The following is a 21705-nucleotide window of genomic DNA, read 5'->3' on the forward strand; positions in this document are numbered from 1 at the left end:
GTTTCCATTTAACCCATCTGAACAGAAGGCTACAGTTCCCTTGACGTGCCATAGGCCTATCTGAAGTCCCTGTCTTGTGACTGTCAAATTTGTATAGTGCCTCACAATTCACACATTTTATCATCCTCTTTTACCACTTCACCAAATCTTTCCTAAACATTAGGCACACTTTTCTGGCTCTCTCTTCTCAACTCTCCATTTTGCAGCTTTTCTACTATTGAAATAAACTCCGACATAGTTGATCCACGGAGGCAAAAAGGACTAACTTTTTCTGACCATTCCCAAAAGCATTTGATGATATGTATATAGGGCAGCAGCCTCTAAGGTGCAGAGTTACGTAACCATGTGGAAGCCGCCTAGTGCTGACTATTTAACAGTCTGATGGCCTTGATATAGAAGCTGTTTTTCAGTCTCTCAGTCCCAGCTTTGATGCACCTGTACTGACCTCGCCTTCTGGATGATAGCGGGGTGAACAGGCCGTGGCTCAGGTGGTTGTTGTCCTTGATGATCTTTTTGGCCTTCCTCTGACATCGGGTGCTGTAGGTGTCCTGGAGGGCAGGTAGTTTGCCCTGGGTGATGCGTTGGGCAGATTGCACCACCCTCTGGAGAGCCCAGCGGTTGCGGGCAGTGTAGTTGCCCGTACCAGGTGGTGATACAGCCCGACGGGATGCTCTCAATTGTGCATCTGTAAAAGTTTGTGAGGGTTTTAGGTGCCAGCCACATTTCTTCAGCCTCCTGAGGTTGAAGAGGCGCTGTTGTGGCTTCTTCACCACACTGTCTGTGTGGGTGGACCATTACAGATCATCAGCGATGTGTATGCCGAGGAACTTGAAACTTTCCACCTGCTCCACTGCAGTCCCATCGATGTGGATAGGGGTGTGCTCCCTCTGCTGTTTCCTGAAGTCCACGATCAGCTCCTTTGGTTAGTTGACATTGAGTGAGAGGTTATTTTCCTGGCCCAACACTCCCAGGGCACTCATCTCCTCCCTGTAGGCTCTCGTCATTGTTGGTAATCAGGCCTACTACTTGTTGTGTCGTCTGCAAACTTGATGATTGAATTGGAGGCGTGCGTGGCCACGCAGTCACGGTTGAACAGGGATTACAGGAGGGGGCTGAGCACTCACCCTTGTGGGGCCCCTGTGTTGAGGATCAGCGAAGTGAAGGTGTTGTTTCCTACCTTCAAAACCTGCGGGCGGCCCATCAGGAAGTCCAGAACCCAGTTGCACAGGGCGGGGTTCAGACCCAGGGCCCAAGCTTAATGATGAGCTTGGAGGGTACTATGGTTTTCAGGTCTCTCCAGAGATGTTTGATTGGGTTCAAGTCCAGGCTCTGGCTGGGCCACTCAAGGACATTCCGAGTCTTGTCCGAAAGCAACTCCTGCGTTGTCTTGGCTGTGTGTTTAGGGTTGTTGTCCTGTTGAAAGGTGAACCTTTGTCCCAGTCTGAGGTCCTAAGCACTCTGGAGCAGGTTTTCATCAAGGATCTCTCTGTACTTTGCTCCGTTCATCTTTCTCTTAATCCTGACTAGTCTCCCAGTCCCTGCTACTGAAAAACATCCCCACAGCATGATGCTGCCACCCCCATTCTTCACTGTAGGAATGGTGTCAGGTTTCCTCCAGACGTGGCACATGGCATTCAGGCCAGAGTTCAATCTTGGTTTCAGACCAGAGAATCTTGTTTCTCATTGGTCTGAGAGCCCTTTAGGTGCCTTTTGCCAAACTCTAAGTGGGCTGTCATGTGCCTTTTACTGAGAAGTGGCTTCCGTCTGACCGCTCTACCATAAAGGCCTGATTGGAGGAGTGCTGCAAAGATGGTTGTCCTTCTGGAAGGTTCTGCCATCTCCACAGAGGAACTCTGGAGCGCCATCAGAGTGACCATTGGCTTCTTGGTCACCTCCCTGACCAAGCCCCCTCTCCCCTGAGTGCTCAGTTTGGTTCCAAACTTCTTCTATTTAAGAATGATGGAGGCCACTCTGTTCTTGGGGACCTTCAATGCTGCAGAAATGTTTTGTTACCCTTCCCCAGATCTGTGCCTCAACACAATCCTGTCCCTGAGCTCTACGGACAATTCCTTCGACCTCATGGCTTGGTTTTTGTTCTGACATGCACCGTCAACTATGGGACCTTATATAGACAGGTGTGTGCCTTTTCAAATCATGGACTCCAATCAAGTTGTAAAAACATTTCAAGGGTGATCAATGGAAACAGGATGCACCTGAGCTCAATTTCGAGTCTCATAGCAAAGGGTCTGAATACTTATGTTAATAGGGTATCTGTTTTTTATATTTAATACATTTGCAAACATTTCTAAAAACCCTTTTCTGCTTTATCATAATCGGGTATTGTGTGTAGATTGATGAGGAAAAAAATGTATTTGATCAATTTCAGAATAAGGCTGTAAGTAGCAAAATGTGAAAAAGGGAAGTGGTCTGAATATTTTCCGGATGTACTGTAAATGTAGCCAATACATACAAATTACAAAATAATTATAAATTTATGGATTTAAGGTATTATTTTCTCTTTATTCAACCCCCTCCGCCACCTACCCGACCTTCATCCACACAATATCTAATGACCCTAAACCCGCCGGCTATGCGTTCTAATGAATGATATGGAAGGTGTGTTCCACAACGCGCTAGCAGAGTGGAACTGACCTCCGATGGAGTTGCATTATTTTCCAGAGAACGCATAGAGCCCCCAGTTTATTATCCCTTTTATACCTTTATAATTTAACACGTCACTAGAAATGTGTTCAGTTCCCAGTAGAAATGTGTTCAACATCCACTGAACTAGCTAGCAAGTTTACTAGATAGCTACAGTAGTTGCCATGGTAACCAAACAGACTTGCTAGTTTAGCTAACAAGACCATCAGTCCTAGCATGCTATTATGAAAATCGAATTCAACAATACCAATACTGTTTTCAAATGAGACTTTTGCTTTCAAAAGCAGCTCATACAAAACATGTAAAAATGAACTATACCGTGCGTCATAGGGAAATAATGCACGCTCTAGAATACCCTTCCAGCCACTCAGAAAGAAGTATTCAACAATGCCATGGTATAATTAAGCAATAAGACCCGAGGAGATGTGGTATATGGTCAATATACCATGGCTATGGGCTGTTCTTATGCACGATGCATTGCGGAGTGACTGGACACAGCCCTTAGCCGTGATTTATTGGCCATATATCCCAAACCCCCGAGGTGCCTTATTGCTATTATAAACTGGTTACGAATGTAATTAGAACAGCAAAAATAAATGTTTTGTCATACCCGTGGTATACGATCTGATATACCATAGCTGTCAGCCAATCAGCATTCAGGGCTCGAACCACCCAGTTTATAAAGCCTATTATAAACTGGATGGTTCGAGCTGGATGGTTCGAGTTTAAGCCTATTATAAACTGGATGGTTCGAGCGCTGAATGCTGATTGGCTGAAAGCTATATTTATCAAACCATATACCAAAATATGTATTTATACTGCTCTAATTACGTTGGTAACCAGTTTATAATAGCAATAAGGCTTCTCGGGGGTTTGTGATATATGGCCAATATACCACGACTTAGGGCTGTATCCAGGCACTCCGCTTTGAGTCGTGCATAAGACCAGCCATTAGCCGTGGTATATTAGCCCTATACCACACCCTCTCTGGCTTTATTGCTGAAATAACCATCATATCGAAGTAAACTTGGAGTCACGTGATAATATGTTTTCTGGGCCTCCCACTATGACTCGGCAACCCATGCAGTTTATTAGGCTACAGATTAAATAGAAAAACTTCACAGGGTGGCGAAAGTGCACGTGATGAGCTGGATGCTCCTTTGCAATAAATATAGAGGGTCTTATTCTGTTGATATGATTGATGCTTTTATAATAATAATCTCATAATGTATGTAGCCTACCCGCACTGTATCAGCGAGCTGTTGGCTAGAGCACACATGCCAAGACCAGAGTGAGTACATTTGATATATAATGCAACAGTTCGTGACAAAACCATCAGTAGAGTTGAACATGCGATGGAAACCCATTTAACTTGGATTTTTCACTCAATACATGGGAATTTAACCACAAACGTTGTTTTTATGTGCACTACGTCATCACGCACATACTTTTATCCTCAATAAGTCAGTTTGATGGAAACACATTTCTGGTGTGAAAATGGACATGATTTTATGCAGATTATAGAATATTCACATTAAACCCTGTCGCAAATTGAATGCAAACCTATCTAATGATGGACTTTTATTTTGAAGGCAAGACTCAAATTCCACTATTGTGGCTAGCTTCACATAGGTGTGGTTTTGTAACCTGCCTGGGTAAAGGCAAATATGTGCACATTTGGAAGTCCAACCAGCAATGAACACTGGGTTATCTGTCATGATAAAATGTAAAATGATCTTAATTTTTTTGCTCAAGATTGATATGTGGGTTAATTTTGATTACTAAAATGTAGCCTGAATCATTTTGTTATCACAATAGTTTACATTTGTACTATTTACTTTAAAAGAAAAGATGAGTATGGCCAATTAATAATAGATGTATTTTATATGTTTTTATATATTTTATATATAGTGCTTTTCATTAAAGACAATCTCAAAGATGCTTTAAAAAACAAAAAATAAATGTAGGGTTCTGGCAGTGGCAGGTCTTGACATGGCGATGGTCATGTCAAGACGCCTGGATAGGTTTTTTACGTATATCAGCTGACCACATAATGTTATTGCAATCTGGTTCCCAACGGCACAGTCAATGACATGGCACGCAACCTTTGGTTGATGCATGCAACATCTGAGCAGTAGAACACAACACACGTGTTGATGGAGTTCAGAAAGGCAGTAGCTGAGGGAGTGACGACGGTACAGGGAGGGAGAAGTGCCAGTCGGGTAGACAGGCCCGGAGCTCGTCTGCATGATTTGAGAGGCCACTTATCAACATTAATGCCAAAATTAGTTGGCTCTGATATCTAACAACCATGGTTAGACTAACAATATGATACCCAAAATGCACTGGAATGGGCTGTTTTCTGTTACTTGATTAGAATAAAGTGTGTTGTACTCTTAAAACTGGCAACACTCCATACCCAACTGTGTGCCTGTGAGATTGGTGTCAGACCATTAGCTGGGTCATCTAAGGGGCATGTGCTATGCGTGTTTGGCTCCAAAGTCTCCCAAGTGCTGCTACTACTACAGTACATGTGTTGCAGCATATTGTATGGCTGAATCCCAAATCAACCAATTCCCTCCGGCCCTCCATTTTCACATTCACGCACGCCTCCATTATATGCATAAGTGTCCCAAAGCTGAGGGAGTGAAAATGATTGAGGGTTTAGGTGCTAATTAGACCCTCCAATAGCCACGTTGACCAAGGCTGCAGGCTCCAGAGCGAAGTGCTATCCCAACACGCACCGCAGTATATGTTTAGAATTTGCTCAATTTCATACAAATTAATTGAGAGGTGTGCTTAATGATATGACGTGTGGGTGTTTGTTTGTGACTGATTTCGAAACTTGACATATAAAACTAATGAAATACCTCCCAAATTAAAATGTTTTACTGTAACATCTTGTAAAACAACTGGGGGATTTGTTTAATTTCATTTCATGTTTTATTATTTAAATGTGAACATGAATTGCATCATTCAAGTCACCAGTGTGTGTTGAAGTTGATAGGTTTATTGATCCCCTCGCCACTCTATGGAAGTCTCCTTCGGTTGTCACTGGGGCCTTTTCTCATTTGGGCAAGTCCGTCTTCCACCCTCTCTCCTCTATCCTCTCATCGATAAGTGGTCAAGTGGTCGATAGCCTCCTTTTGGCAAGGAAGCACAAGTGTATCCTACCTGAGTCTTTCGCGGAAGAGTTTTGAAATCTGTTTGTATAAGCAATTGTTTTCTCAAAGGAGAAAAGCATGCGAACATTTAAAACGATATGCTACTTTCATCTGGAAAATGTCTAGCACAACTTGCTACATTTGTTTTTATGACTTTATAAATGTATTTTGGAATTCCACCCTGTAAACGTAATTTGCCTGATGAGGCGCGATTGGAGGAGTCTCATTTCATACGAGCACATTTTCCCTCTCTTCGATTACCTTACCTTTTTCAAAAGGAAGCATCAGAGAACGGAGAAGAGAGGATGCAGGAGTTTAACAAATTCAATTGAGAAAAGGCCTAGATCGTATACAGCTACGGACAGAAGTGACTTTACGTAGCAGGTTAGAACAGCACATATGAGCCTGGGACAGTAACCACTCAAAGTTGGCCTTAGTAGGAGTGACCATAGAATTCTATGGCAGTGACCTATTGCGTAAAGTATTTGTCATCATTTAATTTTTGCAAATCATATGAGGCGTGGCTCTGTGCTTGTTTTGTGCATACGGGGATGGTTAGCAGGAAAGTGCTGTGTGAGATGATTGGTTGGTAGCACTCACTTCTGTCATCATGTAGTGCTTTGAGAGACTAGTCAAGGATCATATCACCTCCACCTTACCGGCCACCCTAGACCCACTTCAGTTTGCATACCACCCCAACAGCTCCACAGGCAACGCAATCGCTATCACACTGCCCTATCCCATCTGGGCAAAAGGAATACCCATGTAAGAATGTGGTTCATTGACTACAGCTCAGCATTCAACACCATAGTACCCTCCAATGAGCCTTTGGGGCCGCCCTGCAACCTCATTGGATAGCGCTGGACTGGCCTCTTGCAAGCCGTCACTAAAATGCGAGGGGCTGAAGCTCATAGGCTAGAACTCTAATTACTAGGGAGCTGGCCCATGTGGGGCTAAATGTAGGGTAAATGGCGGCGGCACAGCTTCAAGAAAACTGTCACCTTGAAACTAGAGATTTCGTGGTTAATTGAGGTAAAACAGTAATTCTGCTCATAGATTATGCGAGTATGAACTACACATTTACTTACACAACCAGCCCAAAGCGTGGGGTTTAAAAAATACGTTCTTAGTCGCCAAAGTACAGGAGTATGTCTTTAATTGCTAACTACATGTTTTAATAGATTGCCCCTAGGTCTAGCTCCAGGGGTATGACAGAGCTCTGACAATCCAGTTGGACATACAAGTATTTCAATTTATCAGAACCAAATTATCCATCCATAGTTTGAATGACTGAAATCCTAAAGTGTTCTGTACAGTAGGCCATTGACCTGAAAACTCCGGGAAAGATACCAATAGGCCTGCTGATTAATATTTAACACAACTGGAATGGTAATGCACGCCTGGAGTTGAGGGCAGGAATTGTCTGATACGTTTTTGGCGAAATAAAGTAACTATGCTGCTTACTATTCCGTTGAAAGTTATTAGTGCGCATTTCTTCTTTAGTTACATCTCGTGTTCTTCATTATGGGGAAATGTCCTGAACACTCCTGATATTCCAGCGATTGCTAAATATTTCACCACAAAAGGAAGATATGAGGAAGTGAACCCTTACCTCATTGATGACATACTCGCTGTAAACAAATCTGTTGTAAAGCCTCCATCTGCAGAATGTCGCGAAATTCATCTGACGGCTATCATACGGCACGGTTCAAGGTACCCGACGACGAAAAACGTCAAGAAGATGCGAGAACTTCACAATCTTGTTGTACAGAAGGCCTCTGGAGAGGAGCGCTGGTTGCGTGAAATTACGCAGTGGAAGATGTGGTACACTGATGAGATGGATGGCCGTCTCGTTCAGAAGGGAGTCCTCGACCACAGGCATTTGGCAGTCAGGTTGTCCAAGTTATTCCCATCATTGATATCTAAGGAGAAGCTACAAGATGGTCACATCAAGTTCATGACCAGTTCTAAGCACAGGTGTGTGAACAGCACCCTTTCTTTCCAGGGAGGACTGGCAAAGCTCTGGGACATAGAAGGTAGATATAATCCTACTCGATGTCTGTATGATAGCATCGTGTCAAAGTGCAAGCATATTGCATAAAACTCTTTATTTATTATTTGCAAGACATAAGGCATATATCTACTAAGTAGGTCAATGTTAGCCTGGTCGTATTTGAGGAAAGCTCAACTATGTTCTTATATCGAGGCGGGGTTGAGGATCGATAACTGATCAATTTGCTAGTAACAGAGAGGAAGAGAGTGGCCCAAGTCGGCGGGATATCTGTTTCCCTCCAGCAGGTGGCGTTTTTTTTTCGTTTCGCCCACCAAGCGAGTTTTTGTATGGAGGTCAGTGTGTCGAATTTGGTCAAAAAAAATCTAATGGGTTATTTGCTTGAATGATCGAATAAAAGTTTCGTAATGCTTAAGTTGTTAAGCGTGTACTGACAAGGACACGTGACATCCCGGCAACTTTATACAATTTATTTCGGAGTTGTCTCGAGATTGCTATGCATATTAATGGTATGAAATCAACCCTCATCGAATATTTTTTAAATAGTACAATAATGCGAAGTATCCACCAATCCAAAGAAGGGACAGGCGGGAGCTAGAGAACCCGCCGAATTGCTTTGTGGCTCCCATTGTTAGGGTAGAGAGAGGTATCTTGTCAGTATATCCATAATCTTTGCTATCAATAACAGCAGTCGATACATATGGTGCTTTCAAGACAACTGGGAACACGGGGGAAAAACGAGGTCAAATCATGACGTCAGTTGATTTTAGGGTCGGAATGTCCGAATTTAAGAAAGATGCCCCCCTTTCCGACTTGGAAATCCGAGTTGGATGACTGTTCAAAACGTTTTCTCAGAGTTCCCAGTTGTCTTGAACGTGGCATCCACGCTAAATAATTCAATTAATTTCAATGGGCTTTATTGGCATGGGAAACATATGTTAACATTGCCAAAGCAAGTGAAGTAGATAATATACAAAAGTGAAATAAACAATCAAAATGAACAGTAAACATTACACTCACAGAAGTTCCAAAAGAAAAAAGACATTACAAATGTCATATTATGTATATATACAGTGTTGTAACGATATACAAAGGGAAAATAAATAAGTATAAATATGGGTTGTATTTACAATGATGTTTGTTCTTCACTGGTTGACCTTTTCTTGTGGCAACAGGTCACAAATCATGCTGCTGTGATGGCACACTGTGGGGGGAAAATGTACACTGCTAATCTCAGTGTATGTAGTACCTCAAGGCCGCTACACCTGCAGTTGAGCAACACAAATTAGGGGGAAAAATCAGTGGTTGTATTCGATAAAAGTTTTTATTAAAAGTAGGAATTTCAGCACCCCACAGAAGGACCACAGTTGTACAGGACAAATGTAGGTACAGGTAAGCTTTTTCAGAATTGACATTTTTACAAGTGTAGACTGATAAATCACGCAACCAGTTATCAATACTCAACCGCTTAGAGTAAGTGAACAGAGTTTAGCGTTCCTCAGCTAGGCTGGTCCCAGATCTGTGTGTGTGTTTGCTTACACTATTTGTCATTGACAAGCTAAACAATTGACCCTTCGCTAAGCTCCGACCCCATTGGTTACTGTTGCGTCCTCGGACAACATGTTCCATGGAAGCCCAATTCCCCAAATTGTTTGCATGAGTTGGCAGGAGAGCAGAAACAACACCCACGCTAGGTAAATGTAATACCGATATGATATTGTGTTATAAGTGTACATTTTTCATGATATTGCATTGGCCTGCAGTCTTTTGGAAGTGAAATTATAAGCAATTCAACATGTCTTACTGTATCATAACATGCAGGTTATAACACTATCGATAACGCTGTAAAAAAATGTTCTGAACTTGTCACTAGCTTTTCATTTGTGCTTTTCATTCACTTTCATTGACCTTAATATTATTATAATTTTCAAAACTTTGAAGATCTCCCTTTGAATAACCAGTGCCTTCTATGTTTGATTCCAAAGATGAAGAGATTGACTACGAGGTGAACGATGCACTGATGAGGTTCTTTGACAACTGCACCAGGTTTGTGGAGACTGTCGACAAGAACCAGTCAGCCATGGCTGAGCTGGACAAGTTCACGTCCAGTGCAGAGATGAGGAGGGTGCAGGAAAAGATAGCAGACCGGCTCCTGGTCCCCTACAGCCACATTACATCAGGTCTCCATCTCTAGCCTATCTGTCTCTATCTCTATTTATGTGTGAGTGTGTGAGTGTGTGTGTGTGTGTGTGTGTGTGTGTGTGTGTGTGTGTGTGTGTGTGTGTGTGTGTGTGTGTGTGTGTGTGTGTGTGTGTGTGTGTGTGTGTGTGTGTGTGTGTGTGTGTGTGTGTGTGAGTTGTCACAGGACGTTGGGAAACAAAAATGTCTAATCTACAGTGGATAGTAAATATTTTATAGCTATTCTATTATTACTGAGAGGGCTATCCTCATGATGTTACTCATGTTCTCTATACAATGAACGGATCTCCTTCAGATCTGCTTGATTGCAAACATTTGACAGGATATTTAGACACTAGATGGGGCTGTTTTCTCACTAACAGTACAAAAAATTTAAGCACTCCCATATACAATTCCCTCAACTGAATGGTTTTGTCAGAATGTCATCAATGAGCATCTGAGAAGTGAGGACATTGAAATAAGAATACCTGTATGTTTCTATTATTTGAAAGTAAAACTAAGTGGGAAATGTGTTGTTAATGCTAACCCATACAGGACTTTTATGTTGTTTTATATCAATTATAATAATTATTTACATTTTTACATGGAATGGCGGCAGGTAGCCTGGCGGTTAAGAAAGTTGGGCAAGTAACCGAAAGGTCGCTGGTTCGAATCCCCAGGTCGACAAGGCAATTAAAGGTCCAATGGAGCCGTTTTTATCTCAATATCAAATCATTTCTGGGTAACAATTAAGTGCCTTACTGTGATTGTTTTTAGAGACAGAGCTATATGTTTTTTGGGGTCCAATATGATTCCTGTGTTTTGGGGGGGAAAACGTACCGATACCGATATATCTGCCAATGTACTGTTTTACAGTGAGGGAATTAGTGTCATTTTCCCACACTGAATTCTCATACATTGCCATCCAAAAGAGCAATTGTCCGATAACTGCTTCAAATATTGATTCCATACATTGTGACAATAATGACACATCATGAAAATGGCCGCAAGTTTTCAGATTAGTGCACTCAGAAATTATTCATACCCCTTGATGTATTCCACATTTTGATGTGTTACAGCCTGAATTCAAAATTTATTAAATAAAATAAAAGAATCTCACCTATCTACACACTATACTTCACAATGACAAAGCGAAAACATGTTTTTAGACATTTTTGCTAATTTATTGAAAATTAAATACAGAAATATCTAATTTACATAAGTATTCACACCCCTGAATCAATACTTTGTAGGCACACCTTTGGCAGCAATAACAGCTTACAGTCTTTCTGGGTAAGTCTTAAGAGTTTTGCAAACCTGAATTGTACAATATTTGCACATTATTCTTTTTTTAAATTCTTCAAGCTCTGTCAAATTGGTTGTTGATCAATGTTAGAAACCCATTTTCAGGTCTTGTCGTAGATTTAAATCGAAACTGTAACTCGGCCTCTCAGGAACATTCACTGTCTTCTTGGTAAGCAATTCCTGGGTAGATTTGTCCTTGTGTTTTAGCTTATTGTCCTGCTGAAAGGTGAATTCATCTCCCAGTGTCTTGTGGAAAGCAGACTGAACCAGGATTTCCTCTAGGATTTTGCCTGTGCATAGCTCCATTATGTTTTTTTTTTTTTTTTTTATCCTAACAACTCCCCAGTCCTTAACGATTACAAGCATACACATGATGCAGCCATCACTATGTTTGAAAATATAGAGAGTGGTACTCCGTAATGTGTTTTATGTTTGGGGCAAATACAATAACACATTGTACTCAGAACAAAAAGTGAAATGTTTTTTTTCCCACATTTGTAGCAGTATTACTTTAGTGCCATGTTGCAAACAGGATACTTGTTTAGAAATATTTGTATTCTATACAGGGTTCCTTCTTTTCACTCAGTCAATTAGGTTGGTATTGTGGAGTAACTACAATGTTGTAGATCCATCCTCAGTTTTCTCCTATCACAGCCATTAGACTCTGTAACTGTTTTGAAGTTACCATTGGCCTCATGGTGAAATCCCTGAGTGGTTTCCTTCCTCTCCGGCAACTGAGTTAGGAAGAACGCCTTTATCTTTGTAGTGACTGGGTGTATTGATACACTATCCAAAGTGTAGTTCATAACTTCACCATGCTCAAAGGGATATTCAATGTCTGCCCCCCCCCCCCCCCCCCCCCATCTACCAATAGGTGCCCTTCTTTGCAAAACATTGGAAAACCTCCCTGGTCTTTGTGGTTGAATCTGTGTTTGAAAATCACTGCTCAAGTGAGGGACCTTACAGATAATTGTATGTGTCATGTTCTACACTATTATTGCACACAGTGAGTCCATGCATCTTATGTGACTTGTTAAGTACATTTTTACTCCTGAACTTATTTAGGCCTGCCATAACAAAGGATTTGAATACTTATTGACTCAAGACAGTTCAGCTTTTTATTGTTTATTCATTTGTAAAAGAATAAAATAAAATCATCATTCCACTTTGACATTGTGTGAAGGCCAGTGACATAAAATTCTCAATTTAATCAATTTTAAGTTCAGGTTGTAACAACAATGTGGAAAAAGTTTAGGGGTGTAAATACTTTCTGAAGGCGCTGTAAGCAAGAGATTCCCTTTTTTCATCCTGTTTATTGAATATCGGTTATCGGTGGAGTTATTGGCCAATACCGATGTAGCGTTTAAAGGCCAATATTATCCGACAATATCGGTGAACCTATATATCGGTCGGGCTCTAATTGTTTTCAGTTAAAATAGTCAAAAAGGGGGAAAAATGCTTCTTAGCAAAGAGCAATTTCTCAAGCAAGAATTTAGCTAGGACTGTCAGGGAGTGGTCGGAGTTGGGAGGGGAAAACTAGCTATTATTGCCAGAGATGTTTGGATCTCTCTTTCTTATTGGTCTGTTAACTAATTTACTGCCAGGTGATGTCACCAGGCAGGTCAAAACTCACAGGCTGAAATTTCTGGCGGTCTTTTCAAGCAGCTCTTACACTGAAAGGGCATTATCATAATTTTCACATTTATTATTCCAACCTCATTGTGTGGAAATATATTAGAGCTGGGCGATATGGACAAAAATACACATTGCGATAAATTGCCTGAATTTATCCGATAACGATAAATAGAACGCTAAGTTTATAACATTAATGTTAACCACAGTTTAAAAAAAATACATATCCTTTAAACTACTACTACTAGTTTGGTGGTTGTAGCCATCATTTGTGTCATTAACAATCACCCATATTAGAAAACTTATTTTGTTTCATACTTCACATTATCGTTATGAACAATATCAGCAAAATGCCTGCGATATATGGTTGGTGTCAATCATTTTCAGTTTATTGTCCCAGCTCTAAAATACACTACTTAACCAAAAGTATGTGGACACCTGCTCGTCGAACATCTCATTCCAAAATTATGGGCATTAATATGGAGTTGGTCTTCCTTTGCTACCATAACAGCCTCCACTCTTCTGGGAAGGCTTTCCACTAATGTAGGAACATTGCTATGGGGACTTGCTTTCATTCAGCCATGAGTATTAGTGAGGTCGGTCACTCATGTTGGGCGATTCACATTCTGTGAGCTTGTGTGGCCAACGGGTGTGGCTGAAATAGCCAAATCCACTAATTTGAATGGGGTGTCCACATACTTTTGTATATATATATATATATATATATAACACAGTAAAATCCCATTTTTGACTTCACTGGGCCTTTAACCCTAATTGTGCAATAAGTCGATCTGGATAAGTGTCTGCTAAATGACTAAAATGTAATGGCTCCTGTGATCACTTTGCCATTACTTTCCTCCTGTAGACATGGCTGAGGCTGCATTTTACCTGTGTGCTTACGAGTTGGCCATCAAAACCATCAACTCCCCCTGGTGTCAACTCTTTGATGAGGCAGATGCACTGGTACGTCAACTGTATTCCCTGCAGTAGTAATCATTTTACGTCATTGCAGAGTATTGACCAGTTCAAGTGAAAATGGAGCCATTTATTATTTATGGGGAACTCAATTTTTTTAAGCAGTGATCAAAAACGTTGAAGTTCATCAATATTGGAGAGATGAATTAGATGCATCTAGCCTAACTAGTAATCCATTGACCTTTTTATGTGAAGTGTTTTTGCTGATAGGACATTAATCTAAAACATGATTAATGTATTATTTACAATATCCTCACCTAATCTACAGTATGAATAGATGTCTTACATTCAGTCAATAAGAAGCTGGGCTATGTGGGTGTGTCCTGTGTTATAAGGTAAGTTGGCCCAGCTCTCAGGTGGCCTAGGGGAAATCCTACCATGACTCTACACAATGAGAGATTGTCTATCTGAGGGCATCACTCACCGAAGTATTCATACAAAGCCTACCCTACATACCATGGTATACATTGCATTTGGAAAGTATTCAGACCCCTTGACTTTCCGCAGGCCACAAATGTGCATGTGTCTGCTCAAACGGTCAGAAACAGACTCCATGAGGGTGGTATGAGGGCCCGACGTCCACAGGTGGGGGTTTTGCTTACAGCCCAACACCGTGCAGGACGTTTGGCATTTGCCAGAGAACACCAAGATCGGCAAATTTGCCACTGGCGCCCTGTGCTCTTCACAGATGAAAGCAGGTTCACACTGAGCACATGAGCACCTGTGACAGACGTGACAGAGTCTGGAAACGCCGTGGAGAACGTTCTGCTGCCTGCAACATCCTCCAGCATGACCGGTTTGGCGATGGGTCAGTCATGGTGTGGGGTGGCATTTCTTTGTGGGGCCGCACAGCCCTCCATGTGCTCGCCAGAGGTAGCCTGACTGCCATTAGGTACCGAGATGAGATCCTCAGACCCCTTGTGAGACCATATGCTGACACATGCACATTTGTGGCCTGCTGGAGGTCATTTTGCAGGGCGCTGGCAGTGCACCTCCTTGCACAAAGGCGGAGGTAGCGGTCCTGCTGCTGGGTTGTTGCCCTCCTACGGCCTCCTCCACGTCTCCTGATGTACTGGCCTGTCTCCCGGTAGCGCCTGCATGCTCTGGACACTACGCTGACAGACACAGCAAACCTTTTTGCCACAGTTCGCATTGATGTGCCATCCTGGATGAACTGCACTACCTGAGCCACTTGTGTGGGTTGTAGACTCCGTCTCATGCTACCACTAGAGTGAGAGCACCGCCAGCATTCAAAAGTGACCAAAACATCAGCCAGGAAGCATAGGAACTGAGAAGTGGTCTGTGGTCACCACCTGCAGAATCACTCTTGTTTTGGGGGGTGTCTTGCTAATTGCCTATAATTTCCACCTTTTGTCTATTCCATTTGCACAACAGCATGTGAAATTTATTGTCAATCAGTGTTGCTTCCTAAGTGGACAGTTTGATTTCACAGAAGTGTGATTGACTTGGAGTTACATTGTGTTGTTTAAGTGTTCCCTTTATTTTTTTGAGCAGTGTATATATATATTTTTTAATGAAATATCACATTTACGTTAGCATTCAGACCCTTTGCTATGAGACTCGAAATTGAGCTCAGGTGCATCCTGTTTCCATTTATCATCTTTGAGATGTTTCTACAACTTGATTTACCTGTAGTAAATTCAATTGATTGGACATTATTTGGAAAGGCACACACCTGTCTATATAAGGTCCCACAGTTGACAGTGCATGTCAAAGTGATGAGGTTAAAGGAATTATCCGTAGAGCTCCTAGACAGGATTGCGTCGTGGCACAGATCTGGGGAAGGGTACCAAGAAATGTCTACAGCATTGAAGGTCCCCAAGAACACTGTGGCCTCCATCATTCTTAAATGGAAGAAGTTTGGAACCATCAAGACTCTTCCTAGAGCTTGCCGCCCGGCCAAACTGAGCAATCGAGGGAGATGCGCCTTGGTCAGGGAGGTCACCAAGAACCCGATGGTCACTCTGACAGAGCTCCTCTGTGGAGATGGGAGAACCTTCCAGAAGGACAACCATCTCTGCAGCACTCCACCAATCAGGCCTTTATAGTAGAGTGGCCAGACAGAAGCCACTCCTCAGTAAAAGGCACATGACAGCCTGTGTGGAGTTTTCCAAAAGGCACCTAAAGACTCAGACCATGAGAAACAAGATTCTCTTGTCTGATGAAACCAAGAATGAACTCTTTGGCCTGAATGCCAAGTGTCACATCTGGAGGAAACTTGGTACCATCCCTATGGTGAAGCATGGCGGTGGCAGCACCATGCTGTGGGGATGTTTTTCCACGGCAGGAACTGGGAGACTAGTCTGGATCAAGGGAAAGATGAATGGAGCAAAGTACAGAGAGATCCTTGATGAAAACCTGCTGCTGAGCGCTCAGGACCTCAGACTGAGCGAAGATTCACCTTCCAACAGGACAACGACCCTAAGGACACAGCCAAGACAACGCAGGAATTGCTTCGGGACAAGTCTCTGAATGTCCTTGAGTTGCCCAGCCAGAGTCCGGGCTTGAACCCTATCGAACATCTTGCGAGTGGCGCAGCGGTCTAAGGCACTGCATCTCAGTGCTAGAGGCATCACTACAGACCCTGGTTCGATTCCAGGCTGTATCACAACCGGACGTGATTGGGAGTCGCATAGGGAGGCACACAATTGGCCCAGCGTTGTCTGGGTTAGGGTTTGGCCGGGGTAGGTCGTCATTGTAAATAAGAATTTGTTCTTAACTGACTTGCCTAGTTCAATAAAAAAGAGACCTAAAAATAGCTGTGCAGCGATGCTCCCCATCCAACCTGACAGCGCTTGAGAGGATCTGCAGAGAAGAATGGGAGAAACTCCCCAAAACAGGTCTGCCAAGCTTGTAGTGTCATACCGAAGAAGACTCCAGGCTTTAATCGCTGCCAAAGGTGCTTCAACAAAGTACTGAGTAAAGGATCTGAATGCTTTTGTAAATGTGATATTTCAGTTTCTTTTTTGTAATAAATTTGCAAACATTTCTAAAAACCCTTTTTTGTTTTGTCATTATGGGGTATTGTGTTTAGACTGATGAAAAAAACAATTGAATCCATTTTAGAATAAGGCATTAACGTAACAAAATGTGGGAAAGGTTCAGGTCTTTCTGAATGCAGTGTACTTATACAGCAATTACCCCACTAACAGGTTAATGTATATGGAAACTATCTAACGTGGTTTCCACACAAAGCCTACACCATCTAATCCCATGGTATACTTACACAGCATTTACCTCACAAACAGGTTTTGGAATATGCAAATGACCTGAAGCAGTTCTGGAAAAGGAGTTATGGTCATGACATCAACAGCAAGTCGAGCTGCATCCTGTTTCATGATGTATTCAGCCGTCTGGATAGAGCGGCCAATGAGATCAGGTGAGGGACTGGTTAGCCTCACGTGTCAGGCTTCATGTCATTCACCAGTATAGCAAAGGGATTAAAAGTGGATGGCCTTTGGGTAAAAATGTAACTAACGTTAAAAAATAATGTTAGGCTACATGAGTTTATAAGGACAGGACACTCCAAAATCAAAGTTTGTCAGAGGTTTACAAACTAGAAATGTAGTGTAATGTAAACATGAATTGTTGTTTCACGCCATTGGTTGTGTTGGTCTGTGTCTTTATAGCCCACATGAATGGAAACAAATAAGCACAGAATAACATCTGGAAATTATAGTGCTTATCGTTTCCATTGATTCCATTCTACTCAACAGATGTCTGGGAAGTGGACGTATCTCAATGCAAGACCACTTTGCCTGGGGCTGCGGAAGCTTTGAGGTTGCCTTTGTGTTGTTGTACCCTTGAGCAAAGCACTTATCCCCTAACCTGCTCAGGGATGCTGCTCTGTGGCTGACCCTGTGCTGCTTCCAGCCTCTTGTGAGTGTCTGGGTTGTTGGGGAATAAACAAGACCACGAAAAGACATGTATGTTTCGCAATGGACCAAAAATTCAAGTGGTATGGTACTTGAGGTCTGAAAGATCTGACAAACTTTGATTTTGGAGTAAACTGTCGTTTTTAAGGGATACTTACAAAACCGATTAGGACTAAACTGTAATATTATACAAACAACGGCCCGGTACAGTATCTATTGCAACTGTTAGAAATACTGTTAGAAAATAACCTGTCAACGTGTCAATAGAATATGACACATGACCCTTCTCGTTTGCACCCTGTGTCCTGTTATACATCCTAGTTTAGCCAAGTCCTCAAACTGTCAGTGATGTATACATGATACTGAGAGAAGTTTAACCAAAGCGCATACATATGGGAGTAGGATTATGGACAATCCACATCCCACATTATTCAATACTCATTATAGGGTTAAAATGAGTAATACAATTACCCATCCATAGCAGCTCATCATAGAAGTTTGCAAGTTTTGTCTGGTCAGGATCTTGTTGTGTGGGTGTGTGTGCCTTTTCCCTGGACTGTGACGAAATTGTATTTTGTGGTTCACGCACCACACCCACACGTGTGGGTGTGGTGACATGTTTCTGTTACAGAATGAATGTGTCGTCATGCTGTGTTGCACGCGCAGTGCGTGTAGCAGCACATATGATCATAGAACTCATAAGAATATGAATCTGTGAGTTGTGGTACTCCTCTGTTGTAAAGGTAAGAGGAGAATTGATTAGATTTTTCAAATAAAGTGAATTTATGTACCTGCCACAATCTCAAGTTTTCTTGTCAGTCAGTGGAACACTGTAGGGTAGAGTGGGGTAAATGGAGCCCTTTTTTACATCCCGCCTTACTATGTGAAGGGAAATATAGTACTCTTTCTAACTGATATCTACACATATTTCAGGATGTTGGGTATCCTTGGAAATAATAAAAAATTAATATAAACATAACAGTTTGTAAAACATAGTTTGTCCAAAAAAAAGTGTTCTCTTGGAACAACTTACCCCGGGTATGGGGTACATTGAGCATAGGCCAGGGTAGATTGAGCCGCCTTGGGGTAAGTGGGTGCTTGGGTCCTGTGACAGTGGGCGATGGTGCTAGTAGGTCATAGAATGGGGCTGTGGTATATTGTATATCTTAAATGTATGTCTACATTTCAATGTAGATCGCTGTTCAATATCGCTTACCCTTCCATTTCCATACCAGTTGACAGGGATTTTCTTTCGATATGTCAATTCGTAGGCAAGATCTCTGCATTTGAGGTTACTAAGCCCATGAAACTGGTCCGTGAAATTCTTGAAATTTTTAGCAAGCTCAGACTCCATCATCAGATAAAACCTTGTGTGTCTCTGCTAATCTATCATAGCCTGTCGTACAGGTACATGTCTGTTTGTTTCTTTTTTTATTAACTCTTCAGTGTCACTAAATTTAAAAAATCATCCTTTGCTGCTGCTCGAATGGACTTCTTCCCTTCTCTCACTTCCTTGGCTGCTCTATCAAGAACCTCAAGGGGCGTTAGACCCCTGCTTGTTTTACGTTTGTATACACGGGGCACAATGTCTGCTCTGTAACCATACAGATTTTGTTCATATGCATGACACATTGTAAAAATACTAATGTTTGAATGCATAAAACTGAGAATGCAATCATCATTTGAATAGGGTAAGGTGGCCATTGGCTCAACTTACCCTAGACATTGGCTCAACTTACTCCAAGGCAAACATTTGGACTATATTAGCCCACACAGCTACAAGGATGCACTTTCATGTTAGGTTTAATAAATTCATTTGACTTAATGAAAATCTGTTTTTTGGACCTAACTTGCTCACCACTTTTTCCATGTGGTTTCTTCTTTCAGACTCCATGAAATGATGACCACATCGGCAAAGGGAAAAGCTTGCATTTAGTACAGGGCAACATGCAGGGTCAACATGTTTTCTAAAACCATGCGGTCAATTCCTCCATTCCAAACATAAATACAAATCGTTCAAAACTGTTCTCAACTGACACCCCCTTGAGTGTATGTAGACTAGTGTATGACAACTAGTGTTTTGCAATTCACTGCCTCTGGTCAAGCAAGTTCTTGTTCACTTACATACCACATTCTTCTGACGCAAATAAATAATTACCCTCCTGAAGTATACATGTCCCATTCTGTCCCTCAGATCTGGCAGTAATGTCACAGAAGCAGCGACCATCCAAGTGGGTCACGCTGACACTCTCCTGCCTCTGCTGACCCTGCTGGGCTTCTTCAAGGACAGCGTGCCCCTGACCTCCAACAACTATGTCACCCAGGGCCAGCGTGCCTTCCGCACCAGCCGCATGATGCCCTACGCTGCCAACCTGGTCCTTGTGCTGTATGACTGCAGTGGGAACCTCCGTCTGCAGGCACTGCTCAACGAGAGGCCCATGGCCTTCCCAGGCCTGGCTGCCAACCAGGGAGAGGAGGAAGCCCCGCTCTACCAGGATGTCAGAGACCACTACGGGGAACTGCTCCAGGGCTGCGACTTTGAGAAGGAGTGCCAACTGTTCCCATCCAAATGAGGGAGTCAACACTATCAACAGGTGTCATTCATCAGTAAAGTGTGTCTCTGATGTGTATTCAAATCAAATTTATTGGTTGCATACACATATTTGCAAGTGTTATAGCAGGTGCAGTGAAATGCTTATGTTACTCGCTCCAACAGTGCAGTAGAATGCCTCAAATACACAAATAATAAAACAATAGTTGCTATAATATTATAGATATGGTCAGACCAATGTGGTGAGCTGCTGTGGTAGAGCGCCACTTTACTCCTATGGCTAGATAATTTGATTGAGTGTGAAATTTCTGTGTATATGTTGGAATGGAATTATGATTCACTCTGTTCAAGGCCACAACATCCGTTTATTCAAATGTATGGTAGTATTAGAGACACAACAGATTAATCGGAACAAATTTACCAATTGAGATCCAGTGGAGGCTGCTAAGGGGAGGACTGCTCATAATGGCTGGAATGGAGCGCATGGAATGGCATTAAACACATGGAAACTATCTGTTTGATGTATTTGATACTATTCCACTCCAGCCATTACCACGAGTCTGTCCTCCAAAATGAAGGTGCCGCCAACCTCCTGTGTTGAGATCAATCCACCAAAAGTGCTGTGACTTTAATGTAAGCTTGCCACTGCTACCAATACAGAAGTATTACTAGAATCCGTCAAATCAAACGGGATATAGCTTATGACCAAAAATGACAGTTACTGTACATAATAGGTGATACACTGCCCCTCTCCAGAAACAACACCTATCCTCCATGTACTTGTGTAGACCTGAGAAGAACGCACAGGTTATGAATGATTTTTTTTTTTTTATGAAGTGGAGATACTACCATATTTTGTACACCTATTGTGGAGGTATAGGCCAGAATTGTGTTTTCTGGACAAGGACTATGTAGCTTATATAATGTCCTGCTGCTAGATATTACAGAAGTTAGGCCTACTAATTGTTCTAATACTGTATAACTTGATTATTATTAAAGTATAATTTGAACTACACTGGCTAGTTTATTTTGTTGAAACTTTTGAATTGGAAGTGTGAACGGTGAATTGTGAATGGTTGTCCTTTTCTTTGCAATGTAGCAAAATAAATGCGACATTCTTTACATTTCAATTTATTAAAATGTATTTCATTTTCAGTCAGACATCAGGGCAAAGTTTTACCGTTGCGACATTGTTCTTTAGTTGGTTTGCCCTCAATCTTTATAAAAACACTACATAAAAATTGTCTGGTTGACTTTTACTTGCAATTTAACCCTATGTAAATTCACCGGTTCCGAAGCTCAGCCCCGCACTGTCGTAATCGCGATACATTG

At 42.0% G+C, this 21705-nt stretch overlaps 1 protein-coding gene across 1 annotated transcript; it reads left to right on the forward strand.

Moving 5' to 3' along the window:
* The first annotated feature begins 7177 nt into the window (after nt 1–7177).
* On the forward strand, nt 7178–21388 carry LOC129836353 (multiple inositol polyphosphate phosphatase 1-like). The gene is made up of 5 exons (XM_055902401.1): nt 7178–7861; nt 9822–10016; nt 13817–13914; nt 17196–17326; nt 20017–21388. The coding sequence occupies exons 1-5, from the start codon at nt 7279–7281 to the stop codon at nt 20393–20395; spliced, it is 1386 nt and encodes a 461-aa protein (XP_055758376.1). The 5' UTR covers nt 7178–7278; the 3' UTR covers nt 20396–21388.
* The last annotated feature ends 317 nt before the right edge of the window (nt 21389–21705 follow it).

The sequence above is a fragment of the Salvelinus fontinalis genome, chromosome 37 (genome assembly GCF_029448725.1).
Source record: "Salvelinus fontinalis isolate EN_2023a chromosome 37, ASM2944872v1, whole genome shotgun sequence".
Lineage (NCBI taxonomy): Eukaryota > Metazoa > Chordata > Actinopteri > Salmoniformes > Salmonidae > Salvelinus > Salvelinus fontinalis.

Bases quoted from the DNA above. Each gene is read 5' to 3' on its own strand.
- LOC129836353 (XM_055902401.1), top strand. From the start codon at position 7,279: ATGCTGCTTACTATTCCGTTGAAAGTTATTAGTGCGCATTTCTTCTTT. The intron at 10,017-13,816 runs GTCTCCATCTCT...TTCCTCCTGTAG, and splicing joins CTACAGCCACATTACATCAG to ACATGGCTGAGGCTGCATTT. The intron at 13,915-17,195 runs GTACGTCAACTG...CCTCACAAACAG, and splicing joins TTGATGAGGCAGATGCACTG to GTTTTGGAATATGCAAATGA.